This window comes from Syngnathoides biaculeatus, chromosome 17 (assembly GCF_019802595.1).
Source record: "Syngnathoides biaculeatus isolate LvHL_M chromosome 17, ASM1980259v1, whole genome shotgun sequence".
Taxonomy (NCBI): Eukaryota; Metazoa; Chordata; class Actinopteri; order Syngnathiformes; family Syngnathidae; genus Syngnathoides; species Syngnathoides biaculeatus.
In genome coordinates this window covers 1336271-1353914 of record NC_084656.1, presented here as the reverse complement: position 1 = coordinate 1353914, position 17644 = coordinate 1336271, and the positions used below count along the sequence as shown (strand labels likewise).

Below are 17644 nucleotides of genomic sequence, written 5' to 3'. Positions count from 1 at the left end.
ACTACACACGCAAGTATAGAGGCCTTAAGTCTAGTTCATCAATCAAATGGCACAAAAACGTCACATAACATCACACACACGTCCTTGAGATGGGAAATAACAATAGATAAGCCAGCTCCGCTGATCGCCGTGCATTTGTGACAGCCGTTTTGGGAAGGTCATTGTTATAAGTTAGGCAGCGGTGTGCGACTCGTGTTTAGATTTTGATGACCAAAACCAACAGTTTTCACATTTTGTCGAATTAGTCTGACACTGTCTGAACAAAACATGGATATTTCAACTCACTTATAGCTTGACAAAACACCCTGCTGTAAATTGCAGATGTCTTGGGAAGTTTTCACTGTCCATACCCACTCACACACTTATCAGAATTTGGACATTCACATTTAAAAAAAAAAAAAAAAAAATTATGTTCATGATGTGGTTAAAAAAAAGTTACTATTTACTCAGCATTTGAGTAATAATTTCAATTTGTACTATTTAGTGTTACTCAAGTAATTTTTTCAAAGACTACTTTTTATTTTTACTTGCATTATTATATTAAGTATACCAGTACTCTAACTGGAAGACAATGTTTGGCACTCCACCCATCTCTGGAACGGACACCCTCTATTGCTCCTCTTACGTTTAAGCAACATTTTTGCCAATTAGATCAACCGTTATTGTATTTATTGCAGAGTCTTGTATTTTCGCATTGAGGTGCTGCGGATTGTCGCCGTGGTTGTCTTCCCAGCGGAACTGCCAAGCACACGTAACATAGAAAGTGAAGGCTGAATCAGAGTATGTCCTCCTCTTTGATTTAAATCATGAGATGCAAGAGAAGCAGGTGGACATTCATGTGTGATTGTGGATGGATGACCGGGTCCGCACTTGCTACTTCACCTCTGAATTCCTGGGACATTCAGCAGAAACTGATCTTCAGGAGCGTCTGGACCCTATCGTGTGTGAATTCAGTCACCAAAAGCTCCTCAAGGCAGGATGGATGGCCCCAATTTTAATTGGAAGCTGTACAAATCTATTCAAGAACAAATAGAGGCAGAGCAAAGGACAAGAGAGCCACTTATGCACCTCTGCATCAACTAATAGACGAGGCACTGGGTAGGCTCAAGGAACTAGAGTAGGGGTGGTGAGACAGACATCAGTTGAAGACATTTGTAAATATGTGTATATAGTTGCAATTGTAGTTAGAATCTGTTTTTCTGTTGACTGTTATGTGAAGACAATGGTCATATCAATAAGAACTACAGGTGATCACTGTCACAGGTACTGAGGTACTGGAACCTTTGATGAACCAAGAACGGTTGATGGCACCATTGGGTGAGTCTTTTTTCCTTACACTTGATTTCCCACGATGGCCCTAAATTTTTCGCACTGGCCCTAAATTTTCCGTGTCGGCCCATAAGAATGCCCCTAAAAAGCCCTTACAGTTTTTTGGTCAGACTGAATATGAACCCTAAAACCCGCGATCATGGCTTCAAAGAAGGGAAATGGAACTGCTGGTACTGAAAAAAGGAAAGTGGTGTATAAAACTTATCGACTTCATGAAGGATTTGATAGCCAAGCATGAATCTGGTGTGTGTGTTTCTGAGCTACCGAAGAAGTTTGGCATGGCGAAATCGACGATTAGCACCATCCTGAAACATAAGGATGCCCTCAAAGCAAGTGATGTTACTAAAGGACCAACCGTGTTGACCAAGCAGAGGCCACAGATCTTGGAGGAAGTCGAAAAGTTGCTTATTTTCGTGAATGAGCAGCAGTTAGCTGGGATAGTGTTGGCGAGGAAGGGAGGCGATGTCGTCTTATGAGGCTGAAGGCAGGAAGGATGTCTCAAGTGCCAATGTTAAAGCTATCTGCGCTAAATGGAACGACATCCATAATTTTGTAGAACTTCATTACGCGACTAAAGCTGAATGCTGCAGAGCACTGCAAAATTTTAATGTTGTTATGAGCCACTTCAGAAAAGTGCTTCAAAGATGGCAGAAACAAACAGAGTCGTTCTTTGTGGAAAAAGTGGCAAGTCACCCCCACCGAAGACATCTGAAACTAAAACCTCTTTTGTTCCCTTAACCCTACTTCTAACTGCAAGTTAATTTCTTTTACGTTATGTACTTTCTGTGCAAATAAAAACAGTTGGGTTTTTTTCCGCTCATTATTGCTTGTTTAAAGTTATTTTGCACTTTTGTTTATAAAAAAAGGTTTACAAGGCTGGGGGCCGAATCTCTACAAATACGGCAATGCACTCCCAGCCTAGCATACTCTACTAGGCTAAAGCATACATTTTAAGCAAAAAATTGAAATATTTCTGAAATGATTTAATTATACAAAGTATTTAAACTATACATGAATCTCTATTATGCAGTTTTTTTTATCAGGAAAAGCTAAAAATAAATCGCTTAAAATATTTCTTGGCTTGGAACGCATTATTTCATTATCCATTCATTGTAATGGGAAGACATGGTTTGTTTTTTAAACATTTTGGTTTTCAACCAGCTTTCTGGAACGGATTTTGTTCGCGAACCAAGGCACCACTGTTTTTGTTTGACGAAGTTTTTCGCCGAATGCCCTTCCTGGCGCAACCCTCTGAATTCATCTGGGATTGGGACTGGTCTCCAGTTTGCACTGACTTGTGCTCCCATGGGCCTGCTTTTAAATTGAAACTTGACTCAAAACTAAAATGTAAACTTTCAGTTCAATTTGATATATACTGTACTGTAGTTCCTGATCAGCATTTGCCATGATCACTCAGTTGCAAGTTCTATGTCCAGTCTAACAGAATGGTTTTAGTTTGAGATCCAACGTGCCACTGTTATTGTTTGCTTGTATTGAGTAAAATTAATCAAAATCTGACTGATTATTCATTGTTTTTGGCTGCCTCGATTAAATGAGCCTGATTGTCAGGAATTTTGTACATTTTGCACTGCTGCGTATGAAAACGGCTTCATTTTTTGCCAATACACCTCCGCCCCCCACCCCCGAATAAATAGAGGGAAATTGCAACTTTACAGTTCTTCACAGTGTGACTGTCCACCACTGACCGATGGTCAAGCAGAACAACGAAGTTGTACTGTCTTTGACAATTCACTACAGTGTTCCTTCATTTAACGTGGTGTTTATGTTCCAAAAAATATCCCCGTTAAGTGTAAACTAGATTTCATTTTTTCCGTTATATTTTTTTCTTTTACAGGATGTTTTTCTTTTAGTGTTTTTTTTTCCACAGCATGTTTTTATCTTTACAAGTTGTTTTTTCATATACAGCATGTTTTTCCTTTTACATTTTTTTCCCATTTCTTGTACATGTTTTAAGGCTCTTAAACCTCGACACACACTTTATAAACTTTTATCAGACAGCATTCACATTTTCTCACATTTCCCTCATTTAAACACTTTCAAAGTTCAAACCTCTGTAAATTAAAAAAGTACATTACTAAATTCTACAATGAAACCGAGGATTTGAAGATTAAGACATTTATTTGAGAAATAAATTTATAAATGTCCCTTCATCCTTTTTCTTCCACTTTATCCATCACTGGGTATAAACGTTTCCAGATGAAAAGAAAAATATGGTTTTCAGAAATACTGTATAATTCATTTTAATGATCAGTCTCTGAGGTTGGAGACAAGAAATTTGCAATAGTGACTCAGATGCATTTTACAGTTCCTCTGGGCAGTTGAGGCGACTCTGCTGTAGCATCCTTGGTCTGATTGTTTTAGAACTGAAGCCACAACACAGGGGTCACAGCAGCCACCAAACGGCGCTTCCGAACGGGCACACCTGAGCTCAGTGCAGTTCGCTGAAGGTCAATCAATCTCCTCCTTGCCAAGTAAAAAAAAAATACACCAAAACAAAAGAAATTTGTAATACCGAGGCTGCGTAAAGTGAACTGCGTGGTAGCGAGGCAACACTGTATCCAGTAATCCCTCGTTTTTCACGTTTAATTGGTACCAGAACCACCTGTGAAAAGTGGAAAAACCTCGAAGTTAGTAGGGGATGTGTTTATGTAAGCACCAGAATGTTTAAAATATGTAAACAGTATTTGCACTTTGACTATTTGAGACAAAAAGAGGTATTTAGGTAAATCTTTAATTATAAAACCTCATAAATATATAATAATATATACAGAGTGAGATTTAATGGCCAAGTATGTAGAAACACACAAACAAGAACAAAGAACAAGAGACATTTCTGTTTATAGGGACTATTCCTTATAAGACGTGCAAGATGTAAAATCTTTACAAATGAGTGTGCCAACAATGTCAATTGTGCAAAGGGAGCAGTTTAAAGTGACGAATCGTGCGGTCTACAAAATATAGATTACTAATACTGATTGGACCAGCAGGACATGAGTTAGTGTCCTAACATGGCACAAGACAGAAAAACAGTAGGTTCGCTGACCAAGAATTCAATGACTTCATTGCCAGAGGGAAAAAACTATTCGAATACCTCCTACTTTTGACTTTCATTGATCTGTAGCACTTTCCTGGCGAAAGGAGCTGGAAGAGCTGGTGGCCAGGATGTGGAGGATCCAAAAGAATCCTGCCTGATGTGTATTATAAATGTTTAACATAATTATAAGATTATATAGTACACACTGAGAGACGTAGTTTTTTTGGGGTGGGGGGTGTGAAAACAAACCATGATGCAATGAATCAGTGATAGGTGATCCGCGAAGTAGAGAGGGATTACTGTATTCATGATGAGGCTTTTCAAATGAAAATTCAGAAGTTGTAGACTGTTGTTTGATATACATTGTTTCATTAAGTTACAATTGTTGATTGCACTTTATAATAGACGTTAGCCCTTGCTAAGGTAGAATTATTTGGGCACATTTTTCTCATTATAATTTATTCTTAAAGATACCCTTTGAACTTTTTTTGTAGGTCCGCTGTATGTTGAACATATGGGGTGTGATGCTCTTCATCCGTATGTCCTGGATTGTGGGTCAGGCTGGAATTGGTAAGAAAATGCCTCCTACATCACAGTGTACACAACATAGGAGCTTTCTTGGGGTTTGAGTGTTATCCATTGTCATAATTAAGCTTTAAATTTGATAGTGTTTAAAAATATATCAAAGTTGAAATATGTGATTAAGAATTTGTTTTTCTTCCAGCCATCTTTCGCTTATTTGGGGTGAGGTCACAGGGTCAGTAGCTTAAGTAGAGAAGACTTCCTGTTCCCATTCACTTCATTCAGCCCCTTCCTGAGGGATCTTGAGCTGTTCTCAGCCAGTTTAGAGATATGGTCTGTCCAGCGTGTCCTTGATTTTCCTTGAGCCATCTGCCTCTAGGATATGCCCGTAACACCTTAGCGGAGATCAGGAGCCCTCCTAATCAGATGTCAGTCATTGCTTCTGGCTACTTTCGATTAGCAGTGACTCAACTCTTAGCCTGAGACCAAGGTTTTTTACACAATGCCCAAAGAATATTGGTAAAAAGAGAAATGAGACACCATGTGGGGGAAACTCCTTTTAACCACTTTTATCCACTTTCTTGTTCTTTCAGTCATGTGTTCCATGGCCAGGAGACAAAAAAAACACACTGCTTCTACAGAGTCTGAGGTTGAACTGCTTACACTAAGCCAATTCCAATGAAGTTAGGATGTGGCGTTAAACATAAAAATACAATAGAATGAATTGCCAATCATATTCAACCTCCCCACCTTATGATGGTGTACAGGTTTGTGTGACTCTAGAAGCAAAGTTGTCTGAGGCTTCACACCCCTCGCAGGGTCACCCATGGCAAATGGTTCCCAAGTGAGGGACCAGACAAAGCACCGGTTTAAATAATGAGATGTAGATATCCCATGCCTGAACACGGGTCAATTGGGACCCCCTTCTGAAACCAGCCCTGGAGCAGGGCCTCGAAGGCGAGCGCCTGGTGGCCATGCCTGCTTCCATAATGCCTGGCTGAGCACAACCCAAAAAGGTAACGTGTTTCTGTCTTCTCATGAGCTCACTACCTGTTGGAGGGGGCATGGGGTAGGGTACAATGTGAGCTAGGTGTTTGCCGAAGGCGAGAACCTCGGTGATTCGATCCCCGGCAGCAGACACTTGCTCTAGGGAGGTGGAATGTCACTCCTCTGGTGTGAAAGGAGTCTGAGCTGGTGTGTGAGTTTGAGAAATATGTCTAGATAGGTTTATCTCCACACACACTGGACTCTGGTACTTGTCCTCTTGTGAGGGGTTGGACCCTTTTCCACTCTGTAGTTGCCCATGGTGAGAGGTTGTATGTTGTGGTTCTCTCCAGTGGACGAGAGGGTAGGCTCCTGCTATCTCCGGGTTTGAGGACGGGTCCTGACTGTGGTTTGTGTCTATGCGCCCAAAACAGCAGTTCATGGTACCCACCCTTTTTCCTTGGAGGGGGTGCTGGAGAGCACTCTCATTGGGGACTCCATTGTTCTGCTGGGGGTCTTCAATGCTCATGTGGGCAATGACAGTGAGACCTGGAAGGGCATTATTGGGAGAAACAGCCCTCCGATCACAACCCAGGTTGTGTTTTATTATTGGACTTCTGTGCTCACCATCAATTGTCCACAACAAACACCATGTTGAAGCATGAAGGTGTCCACACATGCACTTGGCACCAGGATACCATAGGTCGCAGTTTGATGATTGACTTTGTGGTCGTGTCATCGGACTTGTGGTCATGTCTCTTAGACACTCGGATTAGTGCAGATTTGAAGCTGTCAACTGATGGTGGTGATGGGTTCACGCCCATGGTGGGCGAAGATTCTGTCCGACAAGGCAGGCCCAGACTTATTGTTGGGGTCTGCCAGGAATGTCTGGCAGAATCCCCTGTCAAAAGAAGTTTCATCTCCTACCTCTGACAAAAACTGGCCCATGTCTCAGGCAAAGCAGGAGACTTTGAGTCCAAGTGGGTTGTGTTCCGCATTTCTATTGTTAGAGGCGGCTCACCGGAACTGTGGCCATAAGGTAGTCTGTGTCTGTCGTGGTGGCACTCTCCGAACCTGTTGGTGGACACTAGTGGTGAGAGATACCATGAATCTGAAGATGGAGTCCTGTCAGGCCATTTTCACTGTGGGACTCCTGAGAGAGCTGATGGGTACTGCCTGGCCTAGCGGAATGAAACTTTGGTGCTCGTTGAGGCAAAAACTCTTGTATAGGAGGAGTTTGGTGAGCCCATGGAGAATGACTTCCTGACGGCTTTAAGGAAATTTTGGTCTACCATCTGGCATCTCAGGAGTGGGAAGCAGTACACCTTCAACACTATGTAATAGTGGAGATGGGGTGCCACGAATCAGGACCTTGTGAATCGGAGGGGAGAATACTCCAAAGACGACCTCTATTCTACGGACACTCCTTCCATGAGGAAGGAAGTCTCAGGCATCTGTTTAGAATGACCCCTGGATACCTCCCTGGCGTTCCTTTGTGTTAGCCAAAATACCGGCTCTTTGTATTACTGGATATTGCTCAAACACTCGGGAGGATGGATTCACTCTTCACATGTTTCCAAAACACCCGGTTCGTCGTGAAAAATGGATTGCACAGGTGCAAATTATTAGAGCTTTATGAGTTCCAAATGACAGGTAGGTGTGTATAGAGCTATTAAAAAACATAATATTTGGAGGGACGGCGGCGTTGATCATCTCCAACAGCGTCGGCGTTGTTCATCCATCAGCATCTATCGCCATCGGCGTTGTTCATTTGTCGGCGTTGTTCATCTCCGTCGCGGAGGTGGATTGGTCGGGGAGGTGGTTTGGCCGTGTGCTGGAGGAGAAAAGAGCTCCCCTCCCCACGGGTCCTACTGAGTACGCTACATACTGTCGGGGTGTCTGTTGTTAGTCAGACGTGATCCCCATATCATCTAAATATGGCTCGAAACTATAGGGTAATATTGCGCTGGTCGCTCCACTCGATTGTGAGATGTTCTCTTCTTCAAAAAGAGCTTCTTTGTCAGAAGGGGCATTGGAATAATCCCCAAATCTCTCTTGTTCGTCTCCCATAGCAGGTGGCACAGAGTCTTCTCAATCCCGACTGTCCCAGTGTGACATCTGTAAATGACATTGCAGGTAATATGGCTGCCACTGGGATGTCGAGTGAGACTTCCGCAACTTTGCTAATGAATGACAATTCTCTGCCCTTTTTTTCCAGATAGCCATTGAAGTGAATAATATATGTAGTTTTCATAACAATATCTAATTTAAAAATTATATTGGGATGTCGGGGGCACTTCGAAGTCCTACTGACACGTATGGCATGAGTTCTAGTATGTTTTTACTAAAAATAGAGAGAAGTGTTGGGGTTAGGAGAAGAAGCAGTTAGTGCCTGTTTTACTGGCGCGAAAGCAGCTGTTTTTTCCTGCGAGTTAGCCAAAATGCCTTCTCGTTGTATTCCTGAATATTGCTCGAACACTTGGGAGTATGTATTCACTCTTCACACGTTTCTAGAAAAATGGATTGCACAGGTGTTCCAAATGACAGGTAGGTGTGTATAGAGCTATTTTAAAAAAAAGTAATAATTGGGGGGGCGACGTAGTAGACTCAGAAGTATCAAAACACCTCCGTCATAATAATTTAATAAAGTACGTAAGTCAGAGTGTGAAACGCCGCCCGCAGCCGCGGGGCAGCGCTGCCGTTGCTCCTGGCCGCGGAGGTGGTTTGGCCACGTGATGTTTTGCCACGTGCGGGAGGAGAAAGGAGCTCTCACCCCCGCCGGCCACCTTTGTTTCGCCCGACATGGGTCCTCCTGAGTTCGCTACAAACTGTCATACAGACTCTCGGGGAGTCTGTTATTCGTTAGAAGTGATTCGCATTTCATCTAAATATGGCTTGAAACGATAGGTTAATATTGCCCCGGTCATTTCACTCGATTGTGAGATGTTCTCTTCTTCGAAAAGAATTTCCGTGTCAGAAGGGGCTTTGGAAAAATCTGAAAATCTGTTGTTCGTCTCCCATAGCAGGTGGCACAGCGTCTTCTCAATGGCGACTGTACCAGTGTGACAGCTGGAAATGACGTAATGGGCCATATGCCTACCACTTAGATGTCGAGTGAGACAACTTTGCACATGAATGACATGCCCTCCACTCATTTATTTTTTCGTATAGACATTGAAGTGAATAATATATCATTTTCATAATATCTATTTTACAATGTATATTGGGATGTCAGTGGGACTTTATGTTTTCTCAGCATTATAATTGAAGTGTATTGAGAATCAGAGTCCTCCAGTGGACCCAGACAAAGATTCTAGAGGGTAAAAGAAAAAGATGAAGCGCCAATTGTAAACCGGATGAAAAAAGTAAATCATTACGTATCAACAACAAGGAAAGAAAGCCCCACTGACATCCCTATATATATTGTAAAATGGGTTTTGTAAGGAAAAATACATATAGCATTATTCACTTAAACGTCTGTACGCACTAGAAAGGAGAGGAATGAAGATTAGCCAAAGTAAAATGGAATATATGTGCATGAATGTCAGGGGCGGAGGAGGAGGAGTGAAGCTCCAAGGGGAAGAGATAGCGAGGGTGGATGACTTCAAGTACTTGGGGTCAACAATCCAGAGCAATGGAGAGTGTGGTAAAGAAGTGAAGAAACGGGTCCAAGCGGGGTGACAGTTGGCAGAAGGTGGCTAGTGTTCTATGCAACAGAAGAGTCTCTGCTTGGATGAAGGGTAAAGTTTATAAAACAGTGGTGAGGCTGGCCATGTTGTACAGATTAGAGACAATGGCACTGAAGAAACAACAGGAAGCAGAGCTGGAGGTACCAGAAATGAAGATGCTTGCTTGGAGTGAACAGGTTGGATAGGATTAGAAATGAGCTCATTAGAGGGACAGGCAAAGTTGGATGTTTTGGAGACAAGGTTTGAGAGAGAGACTTAGATGGTTTGGACGTGTTCAGAGACAAGAGAGTGAGTATATTGGTAGAAGGGTGCTGAGGATGGAGCTGCCAGGCAAAAGAGCAAGAGGATGACCAAAGAAAGGTTGATGGATGTTGTGAGGGAAGACATGAGGACAGTGCGTGTTAGAGAGGAGCACAAGATAGGCTTAGATGGAAAAAGATGACACGCTGTGGTAACCCCTAACAGGACAAGCCGAAAGGAGAGTAATGCCCGTAGATATGAAGTTGCGGGTATAATTAGGGATGGAATATCAAGACCTGAAAATTACTTACTGAGTTGTAAAACTATGTAGTTTTTACCTAATACTATAATCCTAATTTATTGACACTGCACAGACTGAGACAGACATTTTTAAATATTTCAATAAACATTCAATTTCAAAACTAAATATAGACTGTTCACATTGAGAGTCCCAAAAGAACCAACTTTGGCTGTCCCTCTTATGAGCTCATTTCTAATCCTATCCAACCTGTTCAAATCAAGCGAGAAGACACAGCATCTTTATTTCCGATACCTCAAGTTCTGCTTCCTGTTGTTTCTTCAGAGCCACCATCTCTAATCCGCACATCATGGCCGGTCTCACCACTGTTTTATAAACTTTGCCCTTCATCCTGGCGGATACTCTTCTGTTACATAGAACACCAGACACCTTCCGCCCACTGTTCCACCCCGCTTGGACCCATTTCTTCACTTCCCTGCCACACTCTCCATTGCTCTGTATTGTTGACCCCAAGTATTTGAAGTAATCCACCTTCGCTATCTCTTCTCCCTGGAGCTTCACTCTTCCGTACATTTTTCAAATGTGAATGACTGCTTCCCAGTGTGTGCCTACGGACACATGCAAGTGAATTAACACCATTTTTGAACAGAACTTGACAAAAGTGCCCTATAATTGCTGTGACCACACCGAGGAGGGTGAGGACCCCACCCAATCAATCAATCAATGGCAGGCTCCAGTCCAGGGCCCACCCAATAGCGCGACGTGCATATTATACATAGCTGTGCATCATACATGAGAAATTAGGATATTTTAAATACAAGACACAGTCAGAGATTATGAAATGGATTCACAAATACCAACCTTAGCCTGACCAACAGTGCATAGCTAATGACCCACACTCATAACAATATGGTCAGTAACCATTCCAAGGCATGCTTCTTTACAACTAAAGTACATGGTGAAAATAATGCTGTATATTTAAGTACCGTAATTTCTCATGTATAATGTGTCCTGAAGTATCATGCGCACCCCCAAAGATGACCTAAAAAAAAAAAATCTGTGAAACCCTTCCACCAATGTACAATGCGCACCACCAATTTGCTTGTATCCATATGCTCAAAATTTTAGGAATTATCTGTATTTCTATTGTGCTAGGTTTGTACTTGTATTGTTTGTACTTGTGGTGTTTTTCAAAAAATTGTCTTTATGGCAATCAATAATAAGAATGTGTGTGCTGATGTAGCAGTAATATACTGTATATCTCGGGACAGGCCACAGGACACACTTGTCCTTGTCCCTGTAATTGTTGGAACAAAATCCCTCAACCACCTAAAATAAATGGTGAATGATGGCATAACATTTTATTAATACTGTTGATAAAACAAATTACAGTCTTAAACTATTCAACACTGTTTAACTTGAACATTTTTTTGCATTAAATATTTGTGCATATTTCAATTTATCTACTACATTACACATCTTTGCCCAAGACTTCATAAGAATCATCTGACTCATCTCCAATCTGAAAAAGATCCATGGTAGCTACCTTTGTTGCATCACTGGGGAACTCATCATTGATGACTTGGTCCAGTTCCGGTGCCTCCTGGATTCCATCGTGACCAGTTATCCCATCTTGCTCCACGGCATGTAATCCTCTGTGCCATCCATTGCGTTAGTGATGAAACATGTTTTGAATCCTATGAGTCTTGGTTCCCTTTATTCCTCATTATTATCAGCTTTTTGAGTCGAAGCTCCACAGAGCTAATCGCGCAGCCTCTTGCCTCCATTGGGCTACAATTTGTAACAGCTCTTGTATAGCCTCAGGCCGCAATTAAAACAACGAGAGCTCAAACTAACGGAAAAATGAGCGTAATGGGCACAGTAAAAAAAATTAGCATTTTGTGTGCGCCCTCCCAATGTATTTATTTTTTTATGTGCCCATTACACTCGTTTCTATGTAGTTTGAGCTCTTGTTGTTTTGAATTGCCATGCTGCTTCGGGGTTGCCGATTTCTTTGGCAAGAGTGATGAGACTTTTTTTTTTTTTTTAAACCGGCTGCATAACTAGCTCTTGTTGTCGACATTTTTTGTCTTAGTTTAAGTCAACACCAACTCTCGGGCAGCCGTTTCTGATGTTTGGTGCAGTAGCAAAAAATATGCTATGCTAATGATCATGAAATGGCAAACTCCTGCGAGCAGGTCAGGAAGCTAAGGTTGGTGGCGCACGTTACCGTAATACATATAAATGTGTAACATGAGACATTGGTTATCATATTGAAATGTAAATTATACCTTTTTTAACCACTCTTATCTACCTATATACAACTACAGAGTGGGATTTTCCATTTGTAAACTATACCTAAATATAATGGGCTCTATTGACTTTTTGAAAATATTTTTGAAAGTCTTGTGCATTACATATGGGAAATTACGGTATTTGTAATTAGTTTCCCCCTCCTGAGAGCCATCACCTTAACATGAAGGAGGGGTTTGTATGGCCCAATGATCCTAAGAGCCAAGTTGTCAGGGGCACCTATGACAAACAGGTCCGAGGTGAGTGATCAGACAAAGCACACCTGTTAGACTCCTATGATGAAAGACCTAAATTGATTGAGATTTCCCTTGCCTGCATGCAAGGGAATGCCTCCAAACAACAACTCCAAAATCTTAGACGCTGTTCCTCAGCTGGAAATGGATGGCGTGCCCTCTTGAGGTCGGGGATGAGATCCTGCCCCAAGTGGAGGAGTCAAGTATCTTGGGGTCTTGTTCATGAGTAAGGGAAGAATAAAGCCCAAGATCGAGAGGTGGATTGGTTCAGTGTCTGCAGTGATGCAGACTTTGAACTGGTCCAGTTCGGGAAAGAACAAGCTAAATCAAAAGGGCAAGCTTTCAATTTACTGTTCGATCTCAGTTCCTCCCCTCAACTATGGTCACGAGCTCTGGGTCATTACCAAAAAAAACAACATCCCGGATACAAGCGGTCAAATTGAGAGAGAGAGAGAGAGAGAGAGAGAGAGAGGGTGAAAAGCTCAGAGAGAAGCTATTTCTATTTAAAAAGTGCTTCTACTTTGGAAAAAAATCAAATTACGAAACGACTTCCAAATGAATTAATTTCTTCAGGAAAGGTACTACTCTGTTCAGGAACCTTGCTGAATTATAACGTACTGCCTTGAAATAGCATATACGAAACTTTAAATTTATATAGTATACAATAAATCATTTCAGTGCTACTTTGGGGATTGTATCTATTGCTGCTGTTTTGTGAAACATTAAACCCATGATAAACAAGGGATTACTGTACAGTATATACAAGTTCAACAGAAAATATCTGTTACTTGAGGTGAAATAAGGTCAATAAATGCTGTAGAATAGCAGACTATTGAGTGGTACGTTGCAGGCATTACTTCTGTGCATTGCCTTTATCACCACGTTTTTTTTTTTTTCACACAGCTTTATAGGTTTTTGAGTTTCTATGAAGCTTTCTAAAGATAACACTTTTGTCTTTTGCAGCTCTATCTTGCTTGATTATTGCTATGGCCACCGTTGTGACAACGATCACTGGACTCTCCACCTCTGCAATTGCAACAAATGGATTTGTTCGCGGAGGTATGTCTTGTCTTTTTAAATACCCTCAAATCATGTATAATTTAGTTATTTGAAAGGCCCAAAACTAAAAAGCCAGTAAATTTTTTTCAAATCATCTGCCTTTTTCTAGCAACTTTCATTAGCATTGGTACTACTGCCCATAAACTCTTTTCTTTCTACCTCAGATCTACAAACATTAACTGGTACATATTTTGATTCTTGTCTTTTACATACAGTATATTAAGAGCATTCTGCAGAAGACCACATTAATATCTGTATTCATATTTATAGTGAAGAAAATGAGTATTTGAACACACTGCAAGTTCTTCCACTTAGAAATCATGGAGGGGTCTGAAATTTTCATTGTAGGGGTATGTCCACTGTGAGAGAGATGATCTAAATAGACAAATCCAGAAATCACAATGTATGATTTTTTTTAAATGATTTATTTGTGTGATACAGCTGCAAATAAGTATTTGAACACTTGAGAAAACCAATGATAATATTTGGTACAGTAGCCTTTGTTTGCAATTACAGAGGTCAAACGTTTCCTGTAGTTGTTCACCATGTTTGCACACACTGCAGGAAGGATTTTGGCCTACTCCTCCACACAGATCTACTATAGATCAGACCGGTTTCTGGGCTGTCGCTAAGAAACACGAAAAGCCAAAGATTTTCTATTGGGTTTAGGTCTGGAGATTGGCTAGGCTACGGCAGAACCAAAACAATGAAAGGCATCAAATCTTGTACCCGATGATAAATAATTACTGTGAGGAAGGAAAACACGCATGCCTAGTTGCGAGTAAGCTATATGTGAACAGCCAACTGTTTTCTGATGCCAATGTCACCCCCATGCTCTTCTTTTGATCTGTCATAGTTATTTGTTAAAAGTGCATTGTGTTTGGTTTCATTCTTTCCATTTTTGCTTAGACAGACAAAAAAAAAAAAAAAAAAAAAAATTGAATCGCACATGCCACTAACATGAATCTCACTCCTGTCTGCTTTCCTGGTGTGCTTGTTTACACACACAGTCATCTCCAATGTACGCGCGTTCCGACCAGACGTTAAACTTCGGTAAATCTTTCCCCGACAGATGTCTTTTTTTTTTTTAAATACAATGAATTGGGACCAGAACCAGAAAAGTGAAAAACCATGAGGTGTGTTTACAGTGAAGAAAATAATTTGAACACCCTGCTATATTGCAAGTTCTCCCCTTTAGAAATCATGGAGGGGAAATTTTCATCATAGGGGCATGTCCATTGTGAGAGAGATAATCTAAAAAGATAAATCCAGAAATCACAATGTATGATTCTTTTAACGATTTATTTATGTGACACAGCTGCAAATAAATATTTGAAGACCTGAGAAAACTAATTTTAATATTTGGTACAGTAGCCTTTGTTTGCAATTACAGAGGTCAAACGTTTCCTGTAGTTGTTCACCAGGTTTGCACACACTGCAGGGGGGATTTTGGCCCACTCATCCACACAGATCCTCTCTAGATCAGACAGGTTTCTGGGCTGTCACTGAGAAACACGGAGTTTCAGCACCCTCCAAAGATTTTTTATTGGGTTTAGGTCTGGAGACTGGCTAGAAATGCCAGATCCTTGTTATGCTTCTTTTGGAGCCACTCCTTGGTTTTCCTGGCTGTGTGCTTCGGGTCATTGTCATGTTGAACGACCCAGCCACGACCAATCTACAATGCTCTGACAGAGGGAAAGAGGTTGTTCCCCAAAATCTCACAATACATGGCCGTGGTCATCCTCTCCTTAATACAGTGCAGTCGTCCTGTCCCATGTGCAGAAAAACATCCCCATAGGATGATGGGGATGTTTTTCTCCACATGGGACATGCACAAAATGTTTGCACAAAACACATGTTTTTCTCCCATCCTTCACATTAGGGCGTTCTTGGGATGTAACTCATCATTCGTCTTCCTCCAAACACTGTTAGTGGAATTATGACCAAAGGGTTCCATTTTCGCCTCATATGGCCACAAAACCTTCTCACATGACTCCTGTGTATCATCCAAATGGTCATTGGCAAATTTAAGACTGGCCTTGACACGGGTCTTTTAGGGTCAGAGTTCTAGCTGATAGACAGGTGTTCAAATACTTATTTGCAGCTGTATCACACAAATAAATCGTTAAAAATTGTGAAAATTGTGATGTCTGGATTTTTATTTTTAGATTATCTCTCTCACAGTTGACATGCACCTACGATAAAAATTTCAGACCCCTCCATGATTTCTAAGTGGAAGAAGTTGCAATATAGTAGGGTGTTCAAATACTATTTTTCTTCACCGTATTCTACTTTGTTAAAATACTACCAAGCCACTGAAAATTGAGTTATTCTACATGAAATTTCTGTCATTTCTTAATGGGGAAACATTTCTGGTGAAACCCCTATAATTAAATCTGAAGGTCTACACTTCAATCGCAGACTTGTCTTTCAGGTATTTGTAATCAATTGTGATGGAAGAAATTTTAGTCGATAAAGTTGTGACAGTGGCAAAAAAACTCTTGAGATTGTACAAATGCATATGGACGTACAGTAGCTGTACTGCATATGCGTACAGGGAACTGATCTTAATTTTTTCTCGAGTATTAGTTGTGACCGAAACTTACTGATTTTTAAATGTCTTTACCTTTTTAGGCGGAGCATACTATTTGATTTCAAGAAGTTTGGGACCAGAGTTTGGAGGGTCTATTGGTCTAATCTTTGCCTTTGCCAATGCAGTGGCGGTAGCCATGTATGTGGTGGGCTTTGCTGAAACCGTCGTGGAACTTCTTGCTGTAAGCCTCTTCACTGTTGACATCTTTCAATGTTGATTATTTTAAAGAAAAGATAAAGAGAGGTAACCATATCCAAATATCTGGAGCTGTGTCACCATTGGGAAACCAGCAACAAAAAGAAATTAGAAACCTGCCAATGTAAAAGAAAAAATTAAGTATTGTTATTCCCCAGCTTTAATATTTTTTTTCCAAGCCTTTACTCCCAACAACATACAATGGCTCAAGTAACTATTCAAGACATCACCATTTTTCTCAGTCTCTATTTCCAAAGGTGCAATTGACGTTCATTTTTCACCTGATGTTGGCAAAAAAGTAGAACAAATACAATCAGAAATTAAGTCATAATTAATAACGTGAAATAACACGGGCAAAAAGTATTGAACGCTTGAAAAAAGGGAGGTGCAAACAGGCATTGAAGGCCAAGACAAACACGTACAATATATAAATATTCATACAGCAATTCAGCACCTTGTCAGTGCAGATGAATATCAGCTGGTTCAATCTAACATTCTACTGGTTAAACAGTTTTATAGATAGTAGAAAGCACAGATTTCCTATGCTTGGATCCCTTTTCGTGATTGACTTTTAGAATAGGTCCTCAGACCATTGTTGTGTCAACTTTCGCAATCAGTCAACCAATGACCAATGTATCAACACAGGTACAACACCTACCCATGTGTTTCAATATTGAAAAATGCTGATTAAAAAAGGCTGCACACAAAAGAGATTATTTTTTCCCCATCTTTCAGGGTGTGGATGCCATCATGACGGATGCAACCAATGATATCCGAATAATAGGCACCATCACAGTAATACTTCTTCTCGGCATATCTGTAGCCGGAATGGAATGGGAAGCAAAGGTATGAGTCTTCTCCAGTCTTTTGCATATCAAACGCCTGCATTAATGATATAGAATCTCAGGAGACATGTCAGTGAAGATGCTCAGTCATTCTGATTATGGTAATAAGCAAAGGTTGAATTTAGACAACTGGACTGTTTCTGTTTGTTGAAAACATTTCACCCTTAATATAAAATGATTCTTTAATTCAAAATTGTGTGGGGTCTCTTTGTTTATGCCTCAGTGCCTGTGACCCCTTCGAGTGGTCGACAAAGGGGTGTTGTAGTCCGATGTGGTTAGTAAAATGGTTTTCCTACAATCCTATCAAATTGTTCATTCATCTTGTGGC

General features: G+C 40.9%; 1 protein-coding gene across 8 annotated transcripts in view; it reads left to right on the top strand.

Annotated features, from left to right (window-relative positions):
* The window catches only part of slc12a2 (solute carrier family 12 member 2), a 149350-nt gene that overhangs the window by 38591 nt on the left and 93115 nt on the right, over positions 1-17644 (top strand). For all 8 annotated transcript variants that reach the window (XM_061847504.1, XM_061847499.1, XM_061847497.1 and 5 more), the window contains exons 3-6: positions 4879-4954; positions 13588-13683; positions 16318-16457; positions 17207-17317. In XM_061847504.1, coding sequence (XP_061703488.1) covers positions 4888-4954; positions 13588-13683; positions 16318-16457; positions 17207-17317 — 414 coding nt within the window. In that variant the 5' untranslated portion in view covers positions 4879-4887. The remainder of the gene's footprint in view (positions 1-4878; positions 4955-13587; positions 13684-16317; positions 16458-17206; positions 17318-17644) is intronic.